The sequence below is a fragment of the Oncorhynchus nerka genome, linkage group LG1 (genome assembly GCF_034236695.1).
Source record: "Oncorhynchus nerka isolate Pitt River linkage group LG1, Oner_Uvic_2.0, whole genome shotgun sequence".
NCBI classification, from domain to species: domain Eukaryota; kingdom Metazoa; phylum Chordata; class Actinopteri; order Salmoniformes; family Salmonidae; genus Oncorhynchus; species Oncorhynchus nerka.
Window position 1 is genome coordinate 34276639 of NC_088396.1, and position 21671 is coordinate 34298309.

At 42.3% G+C, this 21671-nt stretch overlaps 1 protein-coding gene across 2 annotated transcripts in view; it reads left to right on the forward strand.

The window, feature by feature from the left end:
• LOC115129580 (SEC14 domain and spectrin repeat-containing protein 1-like) overlaps nucleotides 1-21671 on the forward strand; it is a 69112-nt gene that overhangs the window by 39538 nt on the left and 7903 nt on the right. Inside the window, exons 7-13 of one of the 2 annotated variants that reach the window (XM_029660108.2) lie at nucleotides 8157-8270; nucleotides 8653-8747; nucleotides 8905-8960; nucleotides 14485-14588; nucleotides 14768-14878; nucleotides 19012-19134; nucleotides 20249-20443. In XM_029660108.2, the coding sequence (XP_029515968.2) occupies nucleotides 8157-8270; nucleotides 8653-8747; nucleotides 8905-8960; nucleotides 14485-14588; nucleotides 14768-14878; nucleotides 19012-19134; nucleotides 20249-20443 (798 nt within the window). The remainder of the gene's footprint in view (nucleotides 1-8156; nucleotides 8271-8652; nucleotides 8748-8904; nucleotides 8961-14484; nucleotides 14589-14767; nucleotides 14879-19011; nucleotides 19135-20248; nucleotides 20444-21671) is intronic. The other variant, XM_029660116.2, reaches the window with a different exon arrangement.

Consider the following 21671-nt stretch of genomic DNA (forward strand, 5'->3'; position numbering starts at 1 on the left):
GTTTTCACCCCGAGAGTAATGGGCAGGTGGAGAGAGTAAACCAGGATGTGGGTAGGTTTCTGCGGTCATATTGCCAGGACCGGCTGGGGGAGTGGGCGGCGTTAAACTCACTCCGCCACTCCTCCACTAACCTCTCTCCCTTCCAGTGCATACTGGGGTATCAGCCGGTTCTGGCACGTTGGCACCAGAGCCAGATCGAGGCTGTTTTGTCTTTGGTCGACGTCACCGGCCTTCTAGCCATCGCCGATCCACTTTTCATTTTCCATTTGTTTTATCTTTGTTTCCATTTGTTTTATCTTTGTCTTACACACCTGGTTTCAATTCCCCAATTACTTGTTCATTATTTAACCCTCTGTTCCCCCATGTTTGTTTGTGAGTAATTGTTTGTATGTAATACGGTCCGTTATGTGGGAACGCTTTATTGTATTGTATTTGTCTATTACTCATATCTGCTGTCCTGCGCCTGACTATCCAGGACAGCGCGTCTGCCTTAGCATTCTGGGAACCTGGTCTGTAGGACAGAGTGAAAACAAAATGGGTAAAGAACATGACCCACCTCGCCTAGCGAGGGTTCAGTCCCCTCGCCGCCCGGATGTACAATATGGGAATGTAACAGGGCATGAAAACCCTGTAGAAGCAGTGAAGTCTCCCTCGTAGTGCCTGCCACCTCAATCTCAAAAGACTAGCTATTTGGCTTGTTTTGACATGCATTGCATTGCAAATAACCTTGCACTATAAATCAGTCAGTCACAATTTACACACAATATATAATGGATTTAATGATCTCGAATGTGGCCATTCTATTTTGAGGGGACACAATCTTGTGTTCATGTAATTATCTCACAGTTAGACAAAGTAACACTTGTGGTAGAGACTAGAGAGCTGACTCACTGACTCACAGCTAAACAATAATGCCACTAGTTTTAAACCCTCTGCTTGATCTACCTTTCCGTTTCAAAGCACTTCAATTAGGATTCTGAGCTGAGCTTACACCCCAGAGCCCATATTTGAAAAGTGTCTCAGAGTAGGAGTGTTGATCTAAAAGGAAAAACTGATCTTAGAGCAACACTCCTGCTCTGAAATGTTTTTCAAGTACTGGCCCTGAGGGTGTAAGCTCAGCTCACATATTAAAGAGGTGGTTTCATGAACAAATGTCTCTATCCAGATGTAATTGATACATACTGGGCTGTGGAAGAGAAGGGAAGGGTCTGTTTTCACTTTTGATTTTCTTTCTGCTTCTCTTCTCTTTCGGAGGTGTGGCTAAAGTGTTGCCCAATCTGCCATCCCAATTTTCACTATAACCATCAGACTGTTTTTTTCCTTCGTCTTTGGAAGCTAATCGCCATATAAATAAATGCACTTGTCTGTGCGAGCCACGTGTGTGTTACCTGGCCTTGTTAGTCATATCCCACTGGGCACAGACTTCAATTCAACATCTAGTATGTATCAAGGAGTCAGTCAGTCTGCGTGTGGGAAATTATCAGAATTAAAATCATGTGTTGCTTTCTCTGCAGCACAATGATGACTCTGTGTGTGCATGCATCTGTGTTGTGTTCCTGTGTGTGTGTATCCAGGAAGAGACCAAAGCAAGACAAACCCGTGACATAACATTAGCATTATGATTCCTCTAACTCTGTAGTCCTTCAGGGTTGATTCCTCTAATTCTGTAGTCCTTCAGGATTGATTCCTCTATGTGGTTCTTCAGGGTTGATTCCTCTAACTATGTGGTTCTTCAGGGTTGAGTCCTCTCACTATGTAGTTCTTCAGGGTTGATTCCTCTAACTCTGTAGTCCTTCAGGATTGATTCCTCTAACTCTGTAGTCCTTCAGGATTGATTCCTCTAACTATGTAGTCCTTCGGGGTTGATTCCTCTAACTCTGTAGTCCTTCAGGATTGATTCCTCTAACTCTGTAGTTCTTCAGGGTTGATTCCTCTAACTATGTAGTCCTTCGGGGTTGATTCCTCTAACTCTGTAGTCCTTCAGGATTGATTCCTCTAACTATGTGGTTCTTCAGGGTTGATTCCTCTAACTATGTAGTTCTTCAGGGTTGATTCCTCTAACTCTGTAGTCCTTCAGAATTGATTCCTCTAACTATGTAGTTCTTCAGGATTGATTCCTCTAACTATGTGGTTCTTCAGGGTTGATTCCTCTTACTATTTAGTCTTTCAGGATTGATTCCTCAAACTACAGTTGAAGTCGGAAGTTTACAAACACTGAGGTTGGAGTCATTAAAACTCGTTTTTCAACCACTCCCCAAATTTCTTGTTAACAAACTATAGTTTTGGCAAGTCGGTTAGGACATCTACTTTGTGCATGAAACAAGTCATTTTTACAAAAATTGTTTACAGATTATTTCACTTTTAATTCACTGTATCACAATTCCAGTGGGTCAGTAGTTTACATACACTAAGTTGACTGTGACTTTATTAAACAGCTTGGAAAATTCCATAAAATTATGTCATGGCTTTAGAAGCTTCTGATAGGCTAATTGACATCATTTGAGTCAATTGGAGGTGTACCTGTGGATGTATTTCAAGGCCTACCTTCAAACTCAGTGCCTCTTTGCTTGACATCATGCGAAAATCAAGACCCCAGAAACGAAATTGTAGACCTCCACAAGTCTGGTTCATCCTTGGGAGCAATTTCCAAACGCCTGAAGTTGCCACGTTCATCTTTACAAACAATGGTACGCAAGTATAAACACCATGGGACCATGCAGACGACATACTGCTCAGTCTCCTAGAGATGAACATACTTTTGTGCGAAAATGCAAATCAATCCCAGAACAGCAAAGAACATCTTCTTGTGAAGATGCTGGAGGAAACAGGTACAAATGTATCTATATCCACAGTAAAAACGAGTCCTATATCGACATAACCTGAAATGCCACTCAGCAATGAAGAAGCCACTGCTCCAAAACTGCCATAAAAAAGCCAGAATACGGTTTGCAACTGCACGTGGAGACAAAGATCATACTTTTTGGAGAAATGTCCTCTGGTCTGATGAAACAAAAATAGAACTGTTTGGCCATAATGACCATCGTTATGTTTGGAGGGTAAAGGGGGATGCTTGCAAGCCGAAGAACACCATCCTAACCGCGAAGCACGGGGTTGGCAGCATCATCATGTTGTGGGGGTGCTTTGCTGCAGGAGGGACTGGTACACATCACAAAATAGATGGCATCATGAGGACGGAAAATTACGTGGATATTTTGAAGCAAAATCTCAAGACATCAGTCAGGAAGTTAAAGCTTGGACACAAATGGGTCTTCCAAATGGACAATGACCCCAAGCATACTTCCAAAGTTGTGGCAAAATGGCTTAAGGACAACGAAGTCAAGGTATTGGAGTGGCCATCACAAAGCTCTGACCTCAATCCAATAGAATATTTGTGGGCAGAACTGAAAAGGCGTGTGCGAGCAAGGAGGCCTACACACCAGACTCAGTTACACCAGCTCTGTCAGGAGGAATGGGCCAAAATTCACCCAACTTATTGTGGGAAGCTTGTGGAAGGCTACCCGAAACATTTGAGCCAAGTTAAACAATTTAAAGGCAATGCTACCAAATACTAATTGAGTGTATGTAAACTTCTAACCCACTGGGAATGTGATGAAAGAAATACAAGTTGAAAAAAGTCATTCTCTCTAATATTATTCTGACATTTCACATTCTTAAAATAAAGTGGTGACCCTAACTGACCTAAGACAGGGAATTTTTACTCTGATTAAATGTCAGGAATTGTGAAAAACCGAGTTTAAATATATTTGGCTAAGGTGTATGTAAACTTCCGACTTCAACTGTAGTCTTTCAGGGTTGATGGTAGTGGTGTTTTTTGATGGAGTATGTGTTTAGCATCCTACGGCTAACCTTGCGGATGTGTGCAAGGGACTGGCAGCCTTCCAGTCAGGGTTTCTGCTTTCAGCTTGCGATGCACATGCACACATACACACACCAGTCAGGTTTCTGGTTTCAGCGTGTGACAAACACACACACACACCAGTCAGGTCTCTGCAGTCAGGTCTCTGCAGTCATGTCTCTGCAGCGTCTGATGCTGTTGGTTGGAGCTAGGACGTATTATGTTCATGTTCACCATACCAGCGTACCAGCATACCAGAGTATGACATTATGTAAAGCTTTAATTTGATAAAAACAAACCATACATATTAGGGTAGACTACTGAGAATTTGGGATACAGAGGGTTCACTCGTATTTGGGCTTAAGCTCTCACTTATCCCTTTATACATTTTGATGTTGCAGCAGCTCTCACTTTAATCTTCTCTGGTGAGGGGAGTATAAGTGATTTCTCTGTGTACAGGTTAGGATGAGTAATATCTGATTTTCCCTGAGTAATATTCAAAGCATAGACTGGTGATGAAGCACATCATAGGAATAAGACAATACATCTTTTTTTCTTGCTTTACACTCATATGTACCCCATTTGTACTCCAAACAACCAGGTATGGCTGCCAGATATATCAGTTACATCTCCACAAAACACACCCACACATGACATCAGACAGGCAGATATCAAAATCTCTACGGGTGAAAAGCTACAACCCCATAAGTGATGACGAGAAGTTATTTGGAAATCCTGATGAAAATATGTTCCTCCTCTCTGACAGGAAGTATCCAGGTTGTGTTTGTGTAGAGGTCATAAATATTTCCTAGTGCTGCCTATCCCAGGTGGTGGTAGGCTGACTCGCTGTGCTCATCACACCTGCATTCAAACACTATTTGAATTAATTTTAGATACGCTAGCGCAATGGAACCAATAGAATATTTGCAAAACCGCAAACTCCAGCCTTCTGTCACTCCAGGCAGGCTAAAGCAAAAGCTCACAGTATTTTAAATATTTGCAGTAGTATTTGAACCCAGGTCTGGTGTTTCTCTCATCTGTATGGACAACTGTTACCTCTTATCCACGTGATACATCTGAACAGGCCTGTAGTGTGCGTGTGCGTCTGCGTGTGTGAGAGAGAGCGTGAACCAGAACCAACGGGCCTGTAACAAGCCTATATGGCAGGAGGACAGATGAGTCAGAGAGAGATAGGAGAAACAGCTGTGGAGGCGAACAGGCTTTGTTTAGAGAGAGACATGTCTGCATAGGCCTCTCCCAGATTCCTATTCCACATTCCCAGATTCTAGAGAAAGTCTTACTTGAATGTCCACATTGACGTGTCGAAGAGGGGTCCTAGAGTTGTCTCTGAATTCTTAGCATTCATGTGATGACTTTCTTTACCCAGTACGAGAGGACATAATTGAAAAAGACCACCAGCTGTGATTAGGCCTTGTCCTGCCTGCTTGATCAATTGTTTCTAAATGTCAAGTGAATGTTGCATTTGGAGGGGATTAGTGATGATGAAATAAATATTTGTACCAGTGGGGATTTAATCAGCTCTGACTCCATAGAGCAGTTGTTCCCAAACTTTTTATTGTCCCGTACCCCTTCAAACATTCAACCTCCATCTGCGTACCCCCTCTAGCACCAGGGTCAGTGCACTCTCAAATGTAATTTTTTGCCTTCATTGTAAGCCTGCACACACACACAATACGATACATTTATTAAACAATAGAATGAGTGTGAGTTTTTGTCATATCCCGGCTCGTGGGAAGTGACAAAGAGCTCTTATAGGGCCAGGTCACAAATAATAATATAATAATAATCAATCATTTTGCTCTTTATTTAGCCATCTTACATATAAAACCTTATTTGTTCATCAGAAATTATGAATAACTCACCACAGGTTAATGAGAAGGATGTGCTTGAAAGGATGCACATAACTCTGCAATGTTGTGTTGTATTGGAGAGAGTCTCAGTCTTAAATCATTTTCCACACACAGTCTGTGTCTGTATTTAGTTTTCATGCTAGAGAGGGCTGAGAATCCACTCTCACATAGGTACGTGGTTGCAAAGGGCATCAGTGTCTTAACAGAGCGATTTGCAAAGGCAGGAAATCCTGAAATTTGGCAGTGGCTTCTGATTAAATTAAATTTTCATAGAACCGCTTGTTGCAATTTTGATGAGGCTCTCTTGTTCAGATATCGGTAAGTGGACTGGAGGCAGGGCATGAAAGGATAACGAATCCAGTTGTTTGTGTCGTCCGTTTTGGGAAAGTACCTGCGTAATTACACACCCAGCTCACTCAGGTGCTTCGCTATATCACATTTGACATTGTCCGTAAGCTTGAGTTCATTTGCATACAAAAAATCATACAATGATGGAAAGACCTTAGTGTTTTCCTTGTTAATGCAGACAGAACCATAGCCTCAATTTTGTCCCACACATTGAATATAGTTGAGGAGAGTCCCCGTAATCCTAGATTCAGATCATTCAGGATTTTTTTTTTTCACCTTTATTTAACTAGGTAGGCCAGTTGAGAACAAGTTCTCATTTACAACTGCGACCTGGCCAAGAAAGAGCAAAGCAGTGCGACAAAAACAATAACACAGAGTTACACATGGGATAAACAAACGTACAGTCAATAACACAATAGAAAAATCTGTATACAGTGTGTGCAAATGAAGTAAGGAGGTAAGGCAATAAATAGGCTGCTCTGATAGCTGATGCTTAAAGATAGTGAGGGAGATATGAGTCTCCAGCTTCAGTGATTGTTGCAGTTCGTTCCAGTCATTGGCAGCAGAGAACTGGAAGAAACGGCGGCCAAAGGAAGTGTTGGGTTTGGGGATGACCAGTGAAATATACCTGCTGGAGCGCGTGCTACAGATGGGTGTTGCTATGGTGACCAGTGAGCTGAGATAAGGCGGAGCTTTACCTAGCAAAGACTTATAGTTGACCTGGAGCCAGTGGGTTTGGTGACGAATGTGTAGCGAGGACCAGCCAACGAGAGCATACAGGTCTCAGTGGTGGGTAGTATATGGGGCTTTGGTGACAAAACGGATGGCACTGTGATTGACTGCATCCAATTTGCTGAGTAGAGTGTTGGAAGCTATCACCCAGATAGGCCAGTTGTTTGAGAAACTCATCATGCAAGCGGTCAGATGTGAAAATGATGGTCAGTAAAGAAAACTTTAAGCTCGTCTCTCAATTGAAAAAAAAAGTATCAAAACTTTGCCACTTTTCCATGGTTGCTACCCATATCATTGCATAATGCAGAACCTACATAAGAGTACAGTGGTCTTGCTTTAACAAAGTTAACCATTTTCACTGTAGTGTCCAAAATGTCTTTCAAGCTGTCAGGCAATCCCTTGGCAGCAAGAGCCTCTTGGTGGATGCTGCAGTGTACCCAAGTGGTGTCGGGAGGAACTGCTTGCACGCGTATTACCACTCTACTATGTCTCCCTGTCATGGCTTTTGTGCCATCAGAACAGATACCAACACATCTTGACCAAGTCCATTTGATGTCAAAGATGTCCAGTGCTTAAAACATATCCTCTCATGTTGTCCTGGTTTCCAGTGGTTTGCAGAAGAGGATGTCTTCCTTAATTGATGCCCCATAAACATAACGGACATATACCAGGAGCTGTACCAGGCCCACCAAGTCTGTTAACTCATCCAGCTGTAATGCATGTAATTAACTGGCTTATATGCGAAGCAGTAATTGTTTCAAAACATCTCCTGCCATTTCATTGACGCGTCCTGAAACAGTGTTGTTTGACGAAGGCATTGTCTGTGTCGTTTTTTGGGCCTTTTCCCCCAGCATTGTGCCAGCCATATCCGCGACAGCAGGAAGAATGAAGTCCTCCACAATAGTATGGGGCTTGCTTGTCCTAGCCACTCAGTAGCTCACCATATAAGATGCTTCTAGCCCCTTTTTATTAATGTAATCTGTTGCTTTTATACATGTCTTACTACTCGAAAGTCGTCTTTATTCTCGCTCAAAAAACTCCCATGGCTTATTTTTCAAATGGTCTTGTTTCGTTTCTAAATGTGCGCAAGAGTGAAGGTTTCCTGCGAGAGAGTAATGGTTAATGTGATTGGATGTTAATTATTTGAGAAGACTACCTGTATTTGACATTGTGTTATGTCGCTGAACACTAGATGGTTTCATTTTATTTTTGGCAGTGAAACGAGGCTACTCAGGCGAGAATAAAACCTCACCAAATGTTGGAAAATATGAATGTACTGTTTGAAAATGTGAAGATAAAAAAATATATATGTAAATAAAAAAATACTTTCTCCCACTCCTCTGTTCCAGGTCATTCTGGTATCTGCCAATAAGCTCACACGCTACATCGAGCCCTGTCAGCTTACTGATGAGTTTGGGGGAAGTCTGGTGTACGATCACATAGACTGGGTGAACAAAAGACTGGTAATTCGCCATTGCAATACATCCCCAATGTGACTGTACAATTATTGTTTAAAGCACCACATTTGATTTGGAAATGATTTGCAACTCGGATAATAATGGCTTTGGATGAGATCAAAGACATTTATGATTTGACAGATTACTTGCTTATAAAGTTAATGTACATATTACCAATGTTTACATCAACACCATAACAATACAGACAAATGCAAACAAATACCACCAACCTTGGTTGTGTGGCAATAAAGTATATTGCATCTTGTATGTCAAAATCAGCCTCATAGTTTGAGGAAGGTAAGTTCAAGTTGAGTTCCTCTCTGCCTGTGTCCATATTTGCATTATGTTTTGTATGACACACAACTTACGAAAGTGTTTTCCTTCTCAGGTCTTTGAAAAGTTTACCAAGGAGTCCTCTTCCCTGCTGGATGAGCTGGTCGTCATCAATGACAGCGAGAAATGCAGCCAGTTGGACAAAGAAAGGTATTTATTTTAAAAACATGTTGACATTTGTTTGTTTTCTTTAAAAGTGCCCAATGATTGAGGAATTGTTTGTGACAGTGGAATTGCAGCACATTATATTGTTTATGACATGTTTATTTAGGCCAGTAAATATATTGCTTTCTTATCTTTCTCTCAGGCCACCAGATTGTAACTTCCTACCATCGTTGGATCCTGAAACAGTTCTACAAACTGGTAATTATTCTACTTTTATGCAAACTTCTCAATACCAGTAGCCAAGCAAGTAGTGTTGTGTGGTTCTAAACCAGGTTGGGCTCTGTTAAGTTTAATGGGATGCGAAAATGTTAACTACCATGGTTAGCAGTGCACTCCGCCAGCAGAGAACACGTTTCCACTCGGCTAAAACCTTCAGTAAACTGACTCCTAGGGTACGTCCCAAATGGCAGTCTATTCCCTATGGCCCTGTTGAAAAGTAGTGCGATCTAGGGTGCGGTTTCAGGCCTAGTGGTGAGCAGTGTGTTACTTGAACGGTTTTACTACAATGAAAATATTTACTGAGACAGCTCTGGTAGAGAGAGGGAGGCCAGAGCTGGGCTGTAGCACCGTATTCCCTTTATAGTGCAGTACTTTTGACCAGGACCCATAGGTGCACTATAAAGGGAATACGGTGCCATATTGGACGCAGCCCTGGAAGGCCAGTACATAGCAGAGCTGTCCCAATGAAAGGAGCTTTGTCTGGGAGTTGTGGAATGGACAGTCAGCTCAACGTGTCTCTGGTACCGTGCTTGCCACAGAAGAACTCACTCTGTATGGGTCCTAAGTGGCACCCTATTCTCTACATAGTGCACTACTTTTGACCAGAAACCTATGGGCCCTTTTCAAACGTTGTGCATTATATAGAGAATAGGGTACAATTTGTTCTCTTTCTCTCTCTCTCTCTCTGAGCAAATGCCAAGCGTGCACTCTCTCTCTTTCTCTCTCTCTCTCTCTCTCTCTGTCTGTCTGTCTCTATCTCTCTCTCTCTCTATATCTATATCTACAGTGCCTTGCGAAAGTATTCGGCCCCCTTGAACTTTGCGACCTTTTGCCACATTTCAGGCTTCAAACATAAAGATATAAAACTGTATTTTTTTGTGAAGAATCAACAACAAGTGGGACACAATCATGAAGTGGAATGACATTTATTGGATATTTCAAACTTTTTTAACAAATCAAAAACTGAAAAATTGGGCATGCAAAATTATTCAGCCCCTTTACTTTCAGTGCAGCAAACTCTCTCCAGAAGTTCAGTGAGGATCTCTGAATGATCCAATGTTGACCTAAATGACTAATGATGATAAATACAATCAACCTGTGTGTAATCAAGTCTCCGTATAAATGCACCTGCACTGTGATAGTCTCAGAGGTCCGTTAAAAGCGCAGAGAGCATCATGAAGAACAAGGAACAAGTTGTGAAGAAGTTTAAAGCCGGATTTGGATACAAAAAGATTTCCCAAGCTTTAAACATCCCAAGGAGCACTGTGCAAGCGATAATATTGAAATGGAAGGAGTATCAGACCACTGCAAATCTACCAAGACCTGGCCGTCCCTCTAAACTTTCAGCTCATACAAGGAGAAGACTGATCAGAGATGCAGCCAAGAGGCCCATGATCACTCTGGATGAACTGCAGAGATCTACAGCTGAGGTGGGAGACTCTGTCCATAGGACAACAATCAGTCGTATATTGCACAAATCTGGCCTTTATGGAAGAGTGGCAAGAAGAAAGACATTTCTTAAAGATATCCATAAAAAGTGTTGTTTAAAGTTTGCCACAAGCCACCTGGGAGACACACCAAACATGTGGAAGAAGGTGCTCTGGTCAGATGAAACCAAAATTGAACTTTTTGGCAACAATGCAAAACGTTATGTTTGGCGTAAAAGCAACACAGCTCATCACCCTGAACACACCATCCCCACTGTCAAACATGGTGGTGGCAGCATCATGGTTTGGGCCTGCTTTTCTTCAGCAGGGACAGGGAAGATGGTTAACATTGATGGGAAGATGGATGGAGCCAAATACAGGACCATTCTGGAAGAAAACCTGATGGAGTCTGCAAAAGACCTGAGACTGGGACGGAGATTTGTCTTCCAACAAGACAATGATCCAAAACATAAAGCAAAATCTACAATGGAATGGTTCAAAAATAAACTTATCCAGGTGTTAGAATGGCCAAGTCAAAGTCCAGACCTGAATCCAATCGAGAATCTGTGGAAAGAACTGAAAACTGCTGTTCACAAATGCTCTCCATCCAACCTCACTGAGCTCGAGCTGTTTTGCAAGGAGGAATGGGAAAAAATGTCAGTCTCTCGATGTGCAAAACTGATAGAGACATACCCCAAGCGACTTACAGCTGTAATCGCAGCAAAAGGTGGCGCTACAAAGTATTAACTTAAGGGGGCTGAATAATTTTGCACGCCCAATTGTTCAGTTTTTGATTTGTTAAAAAAGTTTGAAATATCCAATAAATGTCGTTCCACTTCATGATTGTGTCCCACTTGTTGTTGATTCTTCACAAAAAAATACAGTTTTATATCTTTATGTTTGAAGCCTGAAATGTGGCAAAAGGTCGCAAAGTTCAAGGGGGCCGAATACTTTCGCAAGGCACTGTATATCTATATATATATATATATATATATATATATATACTGCTCAAAAAAATAAAGGGAACACTTAAACAACACAATGTAACTCCAAGTCAATCACACTTCTGTGAAATCAAACTGTCCACTTAGGAAGGAACACTGATTGACAATAAATTTCACATGCTGTTGTGCAAATGGAATAGACAACAGGTGGAAAATATAGGCAATTAGCAAGACACCCCCAATAAAGGAGTGGTTCTGCAGGTGGTGACCACAGACCACTTCTCAGTTCCTATGCTTCCTGGCTGATGTTTTGGTCACTTTTGAATGCTGGCGGTGCTTTCACTCTAGTGGTAGCATGAGACGGAGTCTACAACCCACACAAGTGGCTCAGGTAGTGCAGCTCATCCAGAATGGCACATCAATGTGAGCTGTGGCAAGAAGGTTTGCTGTGTCTGTCAGCGTAGTGTCCAGAGCATGGAGGCGCTACCAGGAGACAGGCAAGTACATCAGGAGATGTGGAGGAGGCCGTAGGAGGGCAACAACCCAGCAGCAGGACCGCTACCTCTGCCTTTGTGCAAGGAGGAGCAGGAGGAGCACTGCCAGAGCCCTGCAAAATGACCTCCAGCAGGCCACAAATGTGCATGTGTCTGCTCAAATGGTCAGAAACTCCATGAGGGTGGTATGAGGGCCCGATGTCCACAGGTGGGGGTTGTGCTTACAGCCCAACACCGTGCAGGACGTTTGGCATTTGCCAGAGAACACCAAGATTAGCAAATTCGCCACTGGCGCCCTGTGCTCTTCACAGATGAAAGCAGGTTCACACTGAGCACGTGACAGACGTGACAGAGTCTGGAGACGCCGTGGAGAACGTTCTCCAGCATGACCGGTTTGGCGGTGGGTCAGTCATGGTGTGGGGTGGCATTTCTTTGGGGGGCAGCACAGCCCTCCATGTGCCCGCCAGAGGTAGCCTGACTGCCATTAGGTACCGAGATGAGATCCTCAGACCCCTTGTGAGACCATATGCTGGTGCGGTTGGCCCTGGGTTCCTCCTAATGCAAGACAATGCTAGACCTCATGTGGCTGGAGTGTGTCAGCAGTTCCTGCAAGTGGAAGGCATTGATGCTATGGACTGACCCGCCCGTTCCCCAGACCTGAATCCAATTGAGCACATCTGGGACATCATGTCTCGCTCCATCCACCAACGCCACGTTGCACCACAGACTGTCCAGGAGTTGGCGGATGCTTTAGTCCAGGTCTGGGAGGAGATCCCTCAGGAGACCATCCGCCACCTCATCAGGAGCATGCCCAGGCGTTGTAGGGAGGTCATACAGGCACGTGGAGGCCACACACACTACTGAGCCTCATTTTGACTTGTTTTAAGGACATTATATCAAAGTTGGATCAGCCTGTAGTGTGGTTTTCCACTTTAATTTTGAGTGTGACTCCACATCCTGAACTCCATGGGTTGATAAATTTGATTTCCATTGATCATTTTTGTGTGATTTTGTTGTCAGCACATTCAACTATGTAAAGAAAAAAGTATTTAATAAGAATATTTCATTCATTCAGATCTAGGATGTTATTTTTGTGTTCCCTTTATTTTTTTGAGCAGTATATATATATATATATATATATACTGCTCAAAAAATATATCCCTCTCTCTCTATTTCTGTGTCTCGCTCTCTCTCTGTGTCTCTCTGTGTCTCACTGTGTCTCTCTCTCTCTCTCTCTGTCTCTCTGTCTCTCTGTGTCTCTCTCTTTCTCTCTCTCTGTGTCTCTCTCTCTCTCTCTCTCTCTGTGTCTCTGTCTCTCTGTGTCTCTGTCTCTCTCTCTCTCTCTCTCTCTCTCTCTCTCTGTCTCTCTGTGTCTCTCTCTCTCTCTGTCTCTCTCTCTGTCTCTCTCTGTCTCTCTCTCTCTTTGTCTCTCTCTGTCTCTCTCTCTCTTTGTCTCTCTCTTTCTCTGTGTGTCTCTCTCTCTTTCTCTCTCTGAGTGAATGCCATTCATAATGAATACAGAAAGGGCATGGGCTGCCGTGCCAGTGTTTGTGTAGTTGTGTTGTTACAGGCACCACAGAGAGGCTAGGGGATACAGCATGAGATATAAGAGCATGTATATGATATGAAAATAATTCTCTGTCCTATTTGTTGTGTGCCTTTGTCAAGGAATGGACTTGGAAGGCTTTCCGGATGTTTTTGATGTTGGCATTATGAATAAATGAATAGCAATTTTTCTCCTGAAGTACTCCTGGACAACAATGTACATCTATATATTTTGTAACTTAATGGATGACAACTAGGGATGTGCTGCTTGTCGTCCACATTGTACACACTCCTACCTCTTGCTCTGTTTCCAGTGTTTCCCATATATACATTTAGCAGTGGGGGAGAAATCATGGCCGCCACAAAAAAATACAAATGAATTCAATTAAGTTAAGATTGGAAAAAAGAAATCGTTATAATAAACCTAAATGACTTAAACCAGATATTAAGATTGGAGAAAAGATAATGGAGCTATATATTTTTCTTTGAGAACTAACAACTACCAAAATAAAAACTAGACAGTCAGGGAGAATCTAAAATTCTAAAAATGTCATGGCATGGGGCCCCGATTGATTTTGTGATAATGTTTGAGTCACTTAGATAGCATAAGAACAAGGCATAAGCCATGACAAAATGTGTATAATTTAAGGACATTTGTTTTAAAACTGAAAATGTTCTCTCAGCCCCATGGCAAAATGTGTAGAATTGCAGGAAATTTACTTTGAAACTGCATTTTTTCTCTCAGACCCATGTCAAAATATGTAGACTTGCAGGAAACTAGCTTTAAAACATTAAAATGTTCTCTCTGTCCCATGGCAAAATGTGTTGAATTGCAACCCCCCCCATGCACTTTGCTTTACATCATAATAACTTCATGAAATGGATGAGCGGAGAGAAGATTCAATAGCTCCCACACACTCTTTTTCTCACTCCCTCTTTCTCTCACTCTCTTTCTCCCTCTCCCCCCTCTCCTGCTTTCTTTCTCCCATTCTTACCCCTGTATCTCCTCCCTCCCTATCTCTCTGTCATTCATTATCTCTCCCCCTGTCACTATCATTCCCCCTCTGATCATACACACCACTCTCCCCTCCAGGCCATGAGTTGTTGTCAGACCTGCAGCAGCGGAGGTTTAACGGGTCAGAGGGAGGTGGTGTGGCCTGGTCCCCCATGGATGATGAGCTACTGGCCCAGCCACAGGTACAATGGAATAGAATCACTTTATATTTCCCAGAAGGACCTTCAGTTGTGTCAAGTCAGATAAGATGTAAAAATATATAGTAAACATATAACAGCAAAATTCACACATAACATACAAATACTATGTACAATACATACAAAGACTATATGCAAGGTAAGTAAATGTTAAATTATTTCAGGTCATGAAACTGCTGGACTCACTCAGAGAACAATACACCAAGTACCAGGAGGTGTGTCGCCAACGCAGCAAACGATCCCAGCTGGAGGATATACAGACCAAGGTCATGCAGGTACTGCACACACACTGCCCTATATCACATCACACACACACATATGCACGCACAGAGATGCGAAAACACACACTATTCACACACTGCACACACACACACACTATGACATTGTCAACACCAACCCACTGACAAGCCTACACACACTGCCCTAATGGATCCAAAACACCAGCGTAGTGAAAGACTGAGGCCAGGATTCAAACAAACAGATATTTCAGACATCGCACTGCCTTGACTTAGGCCCAATGCCATTAACAACAGCAGACCAGTGACCAGACTGAAGGAGAAGTATAGAGTAGGGCTGCTCTTTTTTCCATTGTCTTTTGCACTTTGTTTCAGAGAGGTTTAAAAGCTATACACACACAGGATTTTATGAGGATTAGTTCACCAGACATCCAGAGAAAGACCCAGTGGTTGTAATTCTCAGGAACTAGGGAATGTGATGCTTCAATGGAACTTAATTTTCAATTGAAGCCTTGCCTTCTTCAGTGTATTCAAAGCCAGACCCTGGTGATAAATTGTCTGACTGTCCCTGTAACCGACTCATATTAAAGCCTTTTCGGTTAGGTCTTCTCGTTCCAAAGTCAGCGTTACATACCACTGAATGGAAAAGCTAACTTCCCAAAGACTGTTGACTTCAAGTCTCTGGCGGGGATACTCATCAGTCCACACACACACACACACACACACAACACAACACAACACAACACACACACGGCCTTCATCCCAGCACACTTCTTCCTTGGCACTACCTAATTTCCTGTCTGTAACCATGAAGGGCAAACGCCTTTTCTCCCATTGGCCAATAGATTGAACTCTACTTTAGCATCTAAAACAGTGGTTCTCAACCTTTTTTGGTCACTGAACCCACAATCACATATTTCTCTGACAGAAGTTCCCTCTCATTTGCAACTGACCATTAGACCTATTTTCTTATGAGTCTTCTCAATGTAGGCTATCCCCTGTGGATAGGCCTGGTGCCTCAGGGATACAATTTTGAATGTTTTACAGTGCAAAGCAGAACAATTTTGAATGTTTTACAGTGCAAAGCAGATGATATTGGATGATAAAACTGTACCAATGAGGAAGTGAGCAGATGATGAGATGTGTTCCATGGAATGGACGGATTCTATTTTAGATTTGACAGATTCTAGATTCTAAGGGAATGAGCTGTCTGTTGCTATGGTGATGAAGATGTTGTTCAGTAGGCAGTAGTCTAGGAACATATAGAGAAGGAGCTGCCAGATTCGTCATAATAGCCCGGAAGTAAAACATTGAATACATGGAGAATGGTGGGAAAAAAATAAAATGTAAATGTATTTTTGTAAGGGCTATGGTCACCATTCAATTATTACATAAAATATATATATGTCACTGTAGTGGGGAGCTATTTTATATTTTTTTCACAGGTCCATTATCTTCCGATTTACGTCTTATAGCAACTAGTGGAGGCTCCTCAGAGGAAGGGAAGGACCATCCTCCTCAGTGAATCATAAAAATAAAAATAGTGAAACATTTAAAAATTCTGCCTTTTTAGATAAAACTATTCTAAATTTATTCACATCACCAAATAATGTATTAAAATACACTGTTTTGCAATGAAGGTCTACAGTAGCCTCAGCAGCACTGTAGGGTAGCGCCATGGTGTAGCTGGAGGACAGATAGCTTCTGTACTCCTCTGGGTACATTGATTTCAATACAAAACCTAGGAGGCTCATGGTTCTCAAGCCCCTTCCATAGACTTACACAGTAATTATGACAGCTTTAGGAGGACTTCCTCCAGCCTAGCAGAACTCTTGCAGCATGAACTGACACAATGTCCACCCAATCAAAGGATCAGAGAATGAATCTGGTACTAAAAGCATAAGCTAGAGCTAGCTAGCACTTTATAAATGTGGTGAGTAGTTGACTCAAAGAGAGAGAAAGACAATAGTTTAACAGTTTTTTGAAAAAATGTATGTCTTCCAAAATTAAGAAGAAGCAAGAGAGAGAGAGATATAGCTATATTTGGTCGTATTTAAAAAAAAAAATTAAAATAAACTTTCACTTAGCTAGCAAATGCAGCTAGGTAGTTTAGCCTACTCAAACACCCGGCTCAAACAGAGAGAGATGCAATGTTAGCTAGCTGGCTATGGCTATCCAACACTGGAACTCTTCCAAGTCATGGTAAGCTTTTGGTTTTATTAATTTATTGCCCTCTGGGTGTAACTGCTAAACTGCATTCTGATTGAAAACTGTACTGCATGATTTTAGTGGGTTTACTAACGTGTTAATTCTAGGATTTCTTGTTGACTATGACGTGACAACGATGTAGGATGTGTGTAGTCCTCAGAAGTCATTATATGAAGGTTTGGCTAGGAAAGGTTTTTTCGCTGGCCACAGACAGCTGATGTGTTGTACACTGAAGTCCACAAGTGAAAAGTTGAGAGGAGGAGAGCACGTAGATTGTTGTGAGATAGAACTATATATACAACGAGCAAAGTGATCATGCTGTTTTTATGTGGCTGCTATGAAAGTAAACTCTTTGCGTGTGATCAGGGGTGTATTCATTCTGCCAATTCTGTTGAAAAACGTTTCTTAAATGGTAGCAAACGGAACAAAACGGGGATAAACATACAGGGGCAAGAAAAAGTATGTGAACCCTTTGGAATGACCTGGATTTCATAAATTAGTCATAACATTTGATCTGATCTTCATCTCAGTCACAACAATAGACAAACACAGTGTGCTTAAACTAATAACACACACATTATTGTATTTTTCTTGTTTATATAGAATACATTTTTTAAACATTCACAGTGTAGGTTGGAAAAAGTATTTGAACCCCTAGGCTAATGACTTCTCCAAAAGCTAACCTGGAGTCCAATCAATGAGACGAGATTGGAGATGTTGGTTAGAGCTGCCCTTTCCTATAAAAACCACTCATAACATTTGAGTTTGCTAATCACAAGAAGCATTGCCTGATGTGAGCCAAGCCTCGAACCAAAGAGATCTCAGAAGACCTAAGATTAAGAATTGTTGACTTGCATAAAGCTTTCCAGGGTTACAAAAGTATCTCTAAAAGCCTTGATGTTCATCAGTCCACGGTACGACAAATTATCTTTAAATGGAGAAAGTTCAGCACTTTTGCTACTCCCCTAGGAGTGGCCATCCTGAAAAGATGACTGCAAGAGCACATTGCAGAATGCTTAATGAGGTTAAGAAGAATCCTAGTGTCAGGTAAAGACATACAGAAATCTGTGGAACATACTAACATCTCTGTTGACGAGTATACTATACATAAAACGCTAAACAAGGATTGTGTTCATGGGAGGACACCACGGAAGAAGCCACTGCTGTCCGTGTATTCAATGGCTTCCATTTCACATTTGTCTCCCAATGTGGCTAGTTCCTGGGGTATTGTATGTTCCTAGGCAGCAGTAGGATTAGTTTGGCTTGGGGAGTTTGGCCTAGTTCTTATCTGCTGGGAGTAAAGATGCTGTGTAGTGAGTGGGGGAGTAGTTTGGAAGCTGTATTGCTCCAAGCTCTGTAGGAGACAGGCGGTAGAATTGCCTCACCAAGCTAAAAGCTGATGCAGAAGAAAATCGCTCTATCAAACTTAACACACTGAACCATTTCATCACTCCTCTTACACAGTACAGTGGATTCTAAACACCTCTTCTTGATCCTCTGTAAATGCTGCTTTAATATATTTGAACCAGATGTTGAATTAGATTGATCATGTTATTCGATATTCCCTTATCAATATTTACTTTATAGGTAACTTGGCAAGCCCTTGTTCTGTGCTGACACATGGTACACTATTTGTCTCATAAGACTTTATAAATGTTCATACATGCTTTATATTGATTATACCTTCTGGTTTTAAGTACCCCATTTTAACAGAAACAAACAAGTACCCCATTTAACCCACACTGATTTAAATGTGTTCCAACCAATAAGAGACCTCACAGATACCTGAAGGTATTTGATTGGTGGGCCTGGGGGGGAAGTGATAAAGCATTTGTTAATGATTGTGTCCAATCATCGACCTCACAGATGCCTGGAAGGTATTTGATTGGTTGGTCCTGGGGTGTGTGTCTGTGAGTCATGAAGCGTGTGCTAATGGGGTCTTTCTCTTCCTTGTTACTATGCAGGTTGTGAATTGGCTGGAGGGGCCTGGCACAGAGCAGCTCCGAACACAATGGGGGATCGGAGATTCCATCAGGGCCTCCCAGGCCCTGCAGCAGAAACATGAGGAGATAGAGAGCCAGCACAGCGTAAGGACAGAATAACACAACACACACTCCAGACACAAAACTACAAACACAACTCAATACAACACGACACGACACAGCTTGCCAACAGCACAAATTTATTACATCACTCCTTTTTCAATGTTCATAATTACAGAGATGAGAAGAGGTGGGGAGATAGCTGCTAGTTCTGTGTGTGCCTCTCTTCTTGCTTTCTCTCTCTCTGCAGAAGAAGCACTTGTCTTTGGAGCATCTTGAAGATCCCAATAATTAGGTCACCGAATATGATTAGTTTGGATTGTTAGGGAGAGTATGTTAGCTGCCAGGAGATTTACTGTATTGTAACTGCTTTTTATAGATCATTAATCTCTGGTCTGAGGAGCACAGATAAAGCACTACTAGACAAAAATATGGGGGACAAACAAGTTAAGTAAATAAGGTTCAGTGTGTACATCTGGAAAAAGCTTGTTTGATTTCACTTACAAAACAGAGTTTGAAGCACAAATTAGAGCTTGCCCTTAACTTTTCCTCCCTGGATGTAGTATTGTCCTGCTCTTAGTCGTGGACAGACAGGCCGGGCCAGGAAGTGACTGCAGCAGCTGCAGCTGTTGGGTGTAACTAATGTTTCCCCTGGCTGGGTTTACATAAAAGACCCTGGTGAATCATTGCTCTGGGCCAAAGTGTGCCCTGGTGACCGAAACAGAGAGTACCAGCCAGGGGAATGAAAGGCTAAAGCCAGAGTGAGGTCAAAGCTAAAGATTGATGGTTAAGCTAAGGCGTGGTGTTGTCTCCAAGAGCCTTCAGCAGGTGGCGCTATTGATCTGAAATGTATAAGTGTTCTCAAGGTAATAACTATACCACAAAAACACTTCACTACAGCGTTCAACTCAATTACTGTACAGTAGGTTTGAACAGCTTTGATACAGAAACATCTTTAGTGTGTGGTTCTTCTTTGTATTGAGCTTCTCTATGATAAACTGGCGTGTATATCAGAAAGAGTTTTCCTGCTTTCTGGCCAAAGCCAGAGGACCACAATGGAAATAAGTTGCGAAACATTGTGTAACTTGTGTGGCTGAATTGTGTTTCTAATTTGTGAAATCCAACCCAAATGTATGTATTATTGGGTGTGTATTTACAGGAGTGGTTTGCAGTGTACGTAGAGCTGAACCAGCAGATAGCAGCGTTGCTGAGTGCTGGAGACGAGGAGGACCTAGTGGAGTTAAAGGGTCTTCAGCAGCAGCTCAGTGATGTCTGTTACAGACAGGCCAGCCAACTGGAGTCCAGACAAAACGTACTGCAGTCAGCACACGAGTTCCACGGCACAGCACAGGACGTATGTATCATTGATTGATTGATTTGAATGGATCATTACAAAATACGTATAAAGCCAAGAACAAGAACTACAGTGACTCCTACTCTAAATCACAAAGTCAATCCCTAGGCCCTTGTGTAGATCTTTGAAGATTTGATAGGTGTAAGCAATATGGCCACAATCAAAGGGCAAGATGGAGCTCCAACCACCCATATTGCTTATACTTATCCAGTCATCTGATCTACATACTGTTAGTGCCTAGGGTTGAAGGGATAGGGGTCATAATATACTGAAAAAAATACAATTTCAAAGATTTTACTGAGTTACAGTTCATATAAAGAAATCAGTCAATTGAAATAAATTAATTAGGCCTTAATCTATGGATTTCACATGACTAGGAATACAGATATGCATCTGTTGGTCACAGATACCTGAAAAAAAGGTAGGGGTGGATCAGAAAGCCAGTCAGTGTCTGGTATGACCACCATTTGCCTCATGCGAGTTGATCAGGCTATTGATTGTGGCCTGTGGAATGTTGTCCCACTCCACTTCAATGGCAGTGTGAAGTTGCTGGATATTGATGGGAACTGGAACACGCTGTCATACATGTTGATCCAGAGCATACCCAAACATGCTCAATGGGTGACATGTCTGGTGAGTATGCAAGCCATGGAAGAACTGGGACATTTTCAGCTTTCAGGAATTGTGTACAGATCCTTGCGACATGGGGCTGTGCATTATCATGCTGAAACATGAGGTGATGGCAGTGGATGAGTGGCACGACAATGGGCCTCAGGATCTCGTCATGGTATCTCTGCATTCAAATTGCCATTGATAAAATGCAATCGTGTTCGTTGTCCATGGCTTATGTTCGTTGTCCGTAGCTTAACCCACCATGAGGCACTCTGTTCACAATGTTGACATCAGCAAACCGCTCGACCACATGGCGCCATCACCTGCCATCTGCCCAGTACAGTTGGAACCGGATTTCATCTGTGAAGAGCACACTTCTCCAGCGTGCCAGTGGCCATCGAGGGTGAGCATTTGCCCACTGAAGTCTGTTGCGATGCCGAACTGCATTCAGGTCAAAATTCCTCAGTTGTGCAAACCCACAGATTCATCAGCTGTCCAGGTGGCTGGTCTCAGACGATCCAGGTGAAGAAGCCAGATGTGGAAGTCCTGGGCTGGTATAGTTACATGTGGTCTGCGGTTGTGAGGCTGGTTGGATGTACTGCCAAATTCTCAAAAA